General features: G+C 39.3%; 1 protein-coding gene across 1 annotated transcript in view; it reads right to left on the bottom strand.

Moving 5' to 3' along the window:
- Nucleotides 1-9,086, bottom strand: part of LOC107598595 (cone cGMP-specific 3',5'-cyclic phosphodiesterase subunit alpha'-like) — a 20,026-nt gene continuing 10,940 nt past the window's right edge. Inside the window, exon 22 of the mRNA XM_016289987.1 lies at nt 1-1,230. Within this exon, the coding sequence (XP_016145473.1) occupies nt 1,175-1,230 (56 nt within the window). The 3' untranslated portion in view covers nt 1-1,174. The remainder of the gene's footprint in view (nt 1,231-9,086) is intronic.

Genomic DNA, 9,086 nt, shown 5'->3' with positions numbered 1-9,086 from the left:
TGTTCTCCACATATTCATAGAATTAGCCATATCGCATTCTCAGCTTCATCTTCTTTAGAGAACAAAAAAGTAGAAAAGACATCCATCCAAACACAACTGCGACAAGCAGATGCAAATGCAAGTTACTAGATCTTTAGCCTTGGCAGTGCCATCTTTCCTTTGAACAACTCGTAGTCAGTGTGCAAAACTTGTAGCATGAGATCTTTGTACATTTCACAAAGCGCTTGCTAGTAAGCAATCAGCTTCTAAAAGCTTATTCAAATGAGCTGGTCCTTCAACCCTAAACAAAGCAACTGAAATGTAATAAAATATGCATTGCTGTAGTTTAAAAGTGAAGTGTGTAATTTAATGTGATGTTAAAATGCTTTAACCCCAAGTTAATATGCAGAGAAATCTAAAAGAAGTTGATTTCACAAAAGAAAAAAAAAAGTGTTCTGCTATTAAAACATTAGGCAGCCCAACAACAGAAACAGCAATGGTGTTTGTTTGGGGGCGGGGCTATCTGTGTGTTTGACCAATTACAGATGAGGGGTGCGTTGAGGAAACTTGTTCGAAAACAGTCAGCATTTTTGCAATTCTCACTTGGTGGAGAAATTACACACTTCACCATTAAGTGTGATTCAGTGAATTCATCAAAAGAATAAATATCAAATTGGAACTCCTATGAAATCGAGAAGTATGCTATTTTGAGAAATTAGCAACTGGTAAGAAAGTCGTTCATACGTATTGCTCTAATTCTTAATGTTATGCTGTTTACATCTTGAGAACGGTTATGGACTCAAAAGCCGTACTTCAGGTAAGCTCTGTGAACTACAGCACTATAAACATTTGTAGAGTTGTGTTTTCGGCCACCACTGTGTGGCAAGTTGCATATGCAGTACTTCCTCCAGCGTAGTTAGTTGTTAAAAGGTACAGTCGAGGTGAAATCAGTGATTAGGAACAAGCTTGAAATTGTCTACATGGTGCTCTAGGCTGGCACCCCATCAGAAAGAACATCTGACAGGTACAGTTCTTCCATTTCTGGTGAATGCCTACATGTTCACTTGGAGAAGGTACTTCCGAGGAAATGAGACAGAAAGCTGATGAGAATGTAGTGGTCCTAGGAGCACGTTTCACCTCCCTCTACATGCGGGCCCAGACTTCTCTGTGGCTCTGAATTTCTGTCAGATGATGTTTAAAATATGGTACAGGTTTTGGACTTTCCTCCCTCTCCACCATCCTCACCAGTGGCTTCAGGGAAGAAAAAAATAGATGACAGAAAATCAAGTTGCTGCAAAGTTATGACCGTTCCCCCAAGGCTATGAGGTCGGATTAGCACAAGGTATGCCATAAACACTTTCAAAAGGTTCAAATATGTCGAATCTGGGTACTATTATGCACCCTTTAGGGGTAAGTAAGGTACAAAAGTTTACCTTTGGAAAGGGTCTCTTTTTTTGCATCCCTTGCCATTTTCTGATCTGCTTAAAGGGATAGTTCACCCAAAAATGAAAATGTTGTCATTAATTACTCACCCTCATGTCGTTCCAAACTTTGCTCATCTTCATTCAAGAACTGTTGATTAAAGTAGTTATTCTTGTTTTCTTTGCACACGGAAAGTATTCTCATAGCTTCGTAAAATTACGGTTGAACCACTGATGTCACATGGACAAACAGATGTCCTTGCTACGTTTCTGGGCCTGGGAATATTTCAGTTGCGTTGCATTGTTTCGGAGCGCAGGGTCAGAAAGCTCTCGGATTTAATCAAAAATATCTTAATTTGTGTTCTGAAGATGAACGAAGGTCTTATAGGTTTGGAACAACATGAAGGTGAGTAATTAATGACAGAATTTTCATTTTTTGGGTGAACTATCCCTTTAATCTACAATCCCTGTCCACAAACGAACAAAAAGATGTCAACTATTGGGTCCAACATACCTTTTTTAGCCTGCTCCTCTTCTAGTCGTTTTCGTTCATTCTCTATTGCGTCTACTTTTGCTTGATAAATATCAGCCAGTTCCTTCCAATGGACCCTGTTGTTGTTCAGACCATCGAACATGGGAGTGATCTCTTTGTGGAACCTTGAAAATTCCTGTACAAGAAAAGAGGCCTGTTACTGCAAGCATTCACAAGCACACCAGTAACTGCCGATCCATCATTCCCTGTCAGAACACTTAAGCAATGTTGTGCTGACATGCCAGGAAGAGGCCATTATGGACAGATGCCCATTTACATGGATGTCTGGATTGTGCAAAAACAAAATTGATTGACAGTTGGGTGGATTTACCTTGTACACAAACGAGCACACGAAGTCAATGAAACCACACTGCATTTTCGGAAGTTCATCCGACTTGTTCCTGTCCATCATGGGCTGAGAAAAGATTCAAAGGATACGTATTCTCATTCAAGCACTACTTTTATCACAATGCGACCTTTCTAAAAGCAAAACTGATCTCCACAAACTTACAATGGGTTGTTGGTCTAGCACAGTCCTCTCCAGGTCTCCCTGCTCCCAGAATTCAGCAGCCACCATGAGAGCCACCTTCGGATAGAGCGTGTTTAGGTTAAATGAATGTCTTTTAACCCAATGCTGGATAATCTTAGCCATGAATAACCAAAGTTGCACCTACTTTGCTCTGGACCTCCCATGGCTTGGTAATGGCAGACAAGTCACATCCAGTCATCATCATTGCCCTGTTTGGAATCAAACACATGTCTTCAAACTCTCAATTCAGTATGTTCTCAAGTAGCAGGGTTCTACTGAGAAGTGATGCTTACATAATGATTTCCTTCCTAATGGGATTGTTGGACACATAGGCAATCGCTTCCTTCTCATCAGCCATTGGTTCGGTGGCATCAACGATCTTCTGGAACATGGTCCTTTTTCTGGGTTGGGAAGAAAATGGGATCATCAACAATACGATATGTTTAAGAGTGTCTCTAGATGAAGACATGCTCTTGAGAGCTTACTTGAAATACAAGGCCAGGTCAGTCGCAATGATGCAGACATCGTGCAAGTGCTGGACTGTCTCAAACTGGCGTTTCTGCAGACTTTGGAAAATGTTAACGCTCTGTAAAAAAAGAGCCACAAAATAAAGTTTACCTGGCCGTCATATTGAGCTCTGGAACACTTTGTGCTTTATGACATAACAAACCTCTTCTGCCATCAGCGTTTTGCTGTAATCAAGATGGTGCCTTTCCAAGATGGAGGAGCCATGGAGCTTGGCCAGTGGTGATGTGCTCCTGCATTGGAAATGGATTGTGAGTAAAATGCCTTCTGTGTCTTTTTTGAAAATATTAGTAGTAAAAAAATATATATGCTAAATTACTTTGTCTGGTAGAGATTGTTGGTACCCCTGTGGTCAATGTCGTGACAGAATGCAGCCGCTACCATCGCAAAGGCATCAAGGTCGGAGTAGTATTTTCTCAGCCTTCCAGTCTTTTGGGAAAGCAAATGATATTCAGTATTACAGCCTCTTTGGTGGCAAATAGCATGATGTGTGGATTAAAAAACCTACTTGCAGAAGACAGAACATGGTCTGGCCTACGTTAAACCCGTGCCTCCAGTTATGGTAGGTGATATCTCTGTAGCCTTTTCGTACAGTGTACATCCATTTTGTCAGGACCTGGAGCAAGTGTAGACCCCAAAAAAATGTCATCCCAAAGCTGAAGGAACTACATGAAAGTCCAATAACAGTTGACATGTAATTCCTCATTTACAGATTTGTTGCCAAACAGTTGCATTTACAGGCCCAGATTTTTTTTTTCCATAAAAAAATGGAAGTTTGTGAATGGTGGACATCTGATTTCTGTGGAAATCTGCTGAGCTTTCTGTGCGAGTCTGGTAATCGCTAATCACCTGCTAAAATTAAACACAGGCTCTAGTAATAAGATGAGTGCTGCTTGGAAAATTAGCCTTGAGCGGTTGTTGCACTACACGTCCATTTATATGTATGTGAATGCTGAATACCGGCAACACAGACCTCTTCTGAATTAAAAGCACACTAACTTTAAGGCTGCAAATGTGCAATGTTGCAGGAAATTGGTGTAAATTGTCTATTTTTATAGTTTGGATTTATTATTATTTGTTAAATTGACGTGTTTAAATAAGAAACCACAGAGCATGACATCACATCACGACTGTTGCACTGTTCAAAGAAATACAGTATACGGTAGTTTGACCGCCCCAATATATTATTTTGGAAATGATGGTAAAGTCCAGTCTCACCTCTGCTGGCACTTTGAACTTCTCTACCACTCCAAGTTCAAAGAAACAGCGAATGCCACACTTGATAAGGTCAAGCTCAGAGACAGGCAAGTCACTAAAACTAAATAATAGCAGATCGACATCTTTGGCTTCTGGAATGTTGGCTCTCTGTGTATTAAAATACAAGTAGATACATTTAAAAAGTCATGTTCAACATTTAAGATCAATAATATGTTCGTTATGAATATATTGGTTCAGAGTAAAAAAAAAAGTCATACCAAGAGTTTGTACATTTCTCTCTGATCGCAGTCCTCAGGGTTCATGTCAAACTTCTCCTTCGTGTTCTAACGAGACAAAAAATGTTTAGTTAACATAATAAAGACTGCAGTTTCTTTAAAGCATGAGCTTGTATGATGCCTCACCAGAATCTGTTGGACTTCAGCTGGGGTGGCTTTGGTCTGGTATATGACCATTTCCGCTGCAATCTCTCTTCTCCACTCTGTCCGATTCAGTTTGTCATATGTGTCACAATTCAGTACAGACCATCCTAGGAACTGTGTTAGGGCCTAAAACGTCAGAAAAACCACATTAGTGTTGCAGCACGAGATTAAAAGGAGCTAACGGGATGGTGACCATTTAACGACTCACTTCAGTAATTTGTTCATCCTGCTCATCGAATGGCTTGCCATCTTTCCGATTGAAGAAAGTGGCAACACCCACAATTTCTTCTTTCTTGTTGACAATAGGAAGGGACAGGACGTTTTTGATGACAAAACCCGACTCGTCCACAGCTTCTTTCTGAAGAGTGAATCAATTAAAAGAGTGGTATTTACATTCACCTTGTCAATAACCTAATCAAAATGATGACTAAAATAAAGTGTTTTCTGTCTCAGTTTGAAGGTTACAGGTTTGTGTCTATTTCAGGTGTGGATCAGGAACAGTATGAGCTCTGAGAGGGTTTATCCTAGAATGGATTACAGTACCTGGAATGTAAAGTAATCATCAGCAGCAACATTCATCATGTTACAAATCTGGAGAAAGAAAAATAAAACAAGATTTCCCTCAGTCAACATAAGCGATAATACAGCAAGTAGTCGTTTACCCCATTGAGTAGCTCATTTAACTTGGGTTAAGTCACTGGTCTCAAACTCAATTCCTGGAGGGCCACGGCTCTGCACAGTTTAGCTCCAACCCTAATCAAACACACCTGATCCAGCTAATCAAGGTCTTCAGGATCACTAGAAACTTCCAAGCAGGTGTGAGTTGGAGCTGGTTGGAGCTAAACTCTGCAGAGCTACAGCCCTCCAGGAATTGAGTTTGAGACCTCTGGGTTAAGTAGTTATTTAACCTGGGACATTTTTAGAATAAGTGTTTGTACAAGGGCACTGGTGAAACCAGAGCTGAGCTTTAACCATTTTGTCACACAAACATTATTAAACATAACTTTTGAATACTGTACTGTTACTATTTCATAGTATTAGATTTTAAGAAAATATTTTGGACTTACAAAGCCATTTTCAGCCACATAGGTGGGGAGGCCGCTAACAAGTGCCCAGTGGTCGACAGGAGGAGTTCTGGAAGCAGAAACATTCAAATGAGAGAGGCTGGTAAGCTAGTATGCTATATGGGCAAAAGTATGTGGACACCCAATTACGGCTACTCTAATACGTCTGTTGAACTGCTAGATAATGCAACTATCAAATCAGCCAATCACATGGCAGCAATTCAATGCATTTAGGTATGTAGACATGGTCAGGCGATCTGCTGAAGTTCAAACCGAGCATCAGAATGGGGAAGAAAGTTGATTTAAGTTGGTTAGATGGGCTGGTCTGGGTATTTCAGAAACTGCTGATCTACTGGGATTTCCTCACACAGTCATCTGTAGGGTAGCCTATATAGAGAATGGTCCAAAAGAGAGAAAATATCCAGTGAGCTGCAGTTCTGTGGGCAAGAAGGTTGCCTGGTATGGTAAGTCTCGATTTCTTCTGTGACATTCAGATGGTAGGGTCAGAATTTTATGACATGAAAGTATTGATCCATCCTGCCTTGGGTCAGGCTGCTGCTGCTGCTGCTGGTGGTGTAATGGTGTGGGGGATATTTTCTTGGTAAATTTTGGGTCCCTTAGTACCAACTGAGCATCATTTAAACACCACAGCCTACCTAAATATTGTTGCTGACCATGTCCCTCCCTTTATGGCCACAATTAACCCATCTTGTGGTGGTTACTTCCAACATAACGTGGAATGTCACAAAGCTCAAATCATCTCAGACTGGTTTCTTGAACATGACAATGAGTTCACTATACTCAAAATGGCCTTCATAGTCATTAGATCTCAATCCTTTAGAGTACTTTATGTTTGGGATGTGGTGAAACGGGAGAGTCACATCATGGATGTGCAGCCAACAAATCTGCAGCAGCTGAGTAATGTCAATTTGGACCAAAATCTCTGCGGGATGTTTGTAGCACTTTGTTAAATGTATGCCATGAAGAATTAAGCCAGTTCTGAAGGCAAAACCTGGTATTGGTAAGGTGTACCTAATAAAGTTGCTGGTGAGAGTATGTGCCTGTTTAGAATTTCACTTCAAAACTATAGGCATTAATCGAGAGTGGTCTTTCTGAAAAAATTCCAATAGATCAGCTTTTTGGGTTCCCCAAAGAACCTTACAGTGAACAGTTCTTAAAATAACTATTTTTCGTAGTGTGAAGAAGAAGAATCTAAAGAACCCTTTATGCAGTTGAAAAGGTTCCATGGATGTTAAAGGCTCTTTATGGAACCATAGATGCCAATAAAGAACCTTCATTTTTAAGTTTGAAGGGTGTCCATTTGGGTTCAGGTCTGGTTCAGGCCTTATGTACAGTTCAGTTTATTTTCTGCCAAACCTATTAGAAAATGGTGTCCAGATACAGTGTTTCCCATGTAGTTTTCTGTATGTGGTAGAATATGACTTATGACATTTTAGTTTTTACAATATGAGCAAAGAACGTGTTTTTATGCATTAAAAAAATTATGCTTACGGTATGACTTTGATCTCTTCTTTGCTCTCTAAGAGATAATCAATGATCTTGTAGAAGTTGATTTCCTGTTAGAAGATAGAAGAAGTTGTAATAATACTAGACAGCAATACTGACTTGTTTACCGAAGAGAAACAAATCTGTTACCCTGCCGTCAGGTGTCTTTGGGCCTTTGTACGGCTCCACATCTCCCAATTTAACCGGCCACTCATCGTAGAACTCCTAAACAATCAAAGCAAGGTTGAGTGTTTTCATGAATCGCTGATCAATGACCAAATGGAGGATGATCACTATATGTCACAAACCTTTTCTTTGGTCATGTCCAGAAGGCCGACAGAGTACCTCTCGCACAGGAGGTAGGTCCTGACGGTGTACAGGGCCTTGTGAAACTGTCGCTCAATGTCCGTCAACTCTTCAAACACTTTGCTCGCAGTCCATTGAAGAACCTGTGGCAGCGGTTTACAGTCAGAATCAAGTTTCAAATCGCAGTCAACCATTAAGTGTTGTAGTCCATAGCATTACCTGGCTTCTTCTAGATTCCACGTTATACATGTATGAAGTGTAATGCTGTAGGGCAATGACTGTGGCGAAAGTGATGTACTTGGTGAAGAGCTGAAAAACATTATTTGCTTAATAATTTTAAAAAATGGTAATATCTGTTCTTATACTGACACAGTGGAATCTCAGTCTAAAAAGGTCTGTTCACACTAAGAATAACTATATAGATAACTGTAACTTTATCTATAGTAGCATCCACACCAACGCACCATAACGTTCTGTTTATTATAAGTGCATGCTGCAGTTTTGTTGTCTGCCACTTTAAATGCTTGTGCTCTTTAAAGTCGGGTGAATTCTAATTGGCTGGAAATCAAAAAGTTATTAGATTTGAAGGATATCGTTCCTCTGTGTCAGTATCGTTACAGTAGTGGTGTGAACTTCCCTATTCTCAGAGTATTAGTGTAGTATGTACATGCTCTGAAAACAGCTAATAATCTGATCTCTCCTATTCAGCACAAATTTGAGGTCAGTATCACATATAATGATTTTCACATCAATGTCATTTTTCAAATACTCACGTCTTCATCTGCTTTGGAGAATTCATTTCCTCCAACTTTGTTTATTGCCATGACCACACCAAGTGGGTCTTTCCCGTTCATGAGTGGAGCAGCCAGTATGTTTTTAGTAGTGTATCCTGTCTGTTTGTCCACAAAATCACTGAATCTGGGATTCTAAGATACAAATACATTCGTTAATGTACTGCTGTTTCATGAGAAATTAGTTGAAATATAGGTTGGTTAAAAAAACTACTTACTACAAAATATCCATTAATTCCTCCACCTTTGATTTTCGAGTTAATATTAATTCCCCATGGTTTGAATATCATTATGTTAAGCTAGCTGCTTCAGGGTATCATTTCTTTACATTTGAAATGCTTAGGCCTATATGACACTACCGTTCAAAAGTTTGGGATCAGAACGATTTTTAATCTTCTTTAAAAGTTTCTTATGCTCATCAAAGCTGCATTTATTTGATCAAAAATACAGGAAAAAATTTAACATTGTGAAATATTATTACGATGTAAAATAACGTTTTTCTATTTTAATATACATTAAAATTTTATTTATTCCTGTGATCAAAGCTGAATTTTCAGCATCATTACTCCAGTCTTCAGAGTCACATGATGCTTCAGAAATCATTCTAATATGCTGATTTATTGTCAGTGCTGGAAACTGTTGTGCTGCTTCATATTTTTTTTGGAACCTGTGATACTTTTTTTTCAGGATTCTTTGATGAATAAAAAGTTTTTAAAAAGAGCATTTATTTCAAATAGAAATCTTTTCTAACAATATACACAACCGTTCAAAAGTTTGGGGTCAGTACATTTCTATT

This window comes from Sinocyclocheilus grahami, unplaced genomic scaffold, assembly GCF_001515645.1.
Source record: "Sinocyclocheilus grahami isolate Dianchi unplaced genomic scaffold, SAMN03320097.WGS_v1.1 scaffold253.1, whole genome shotgun sequence".
Classification (NCBI taxonomy): Eukaryota; Metazoa; Chordata; class Actinopteri; order Cypriniformes; family Cyprinidae; genus Sinocyclocheilus; species Sinocyclocheilus grahami.
This window is presented reverse-complemented; position numbering and strand designations above follow the sequence as displayed.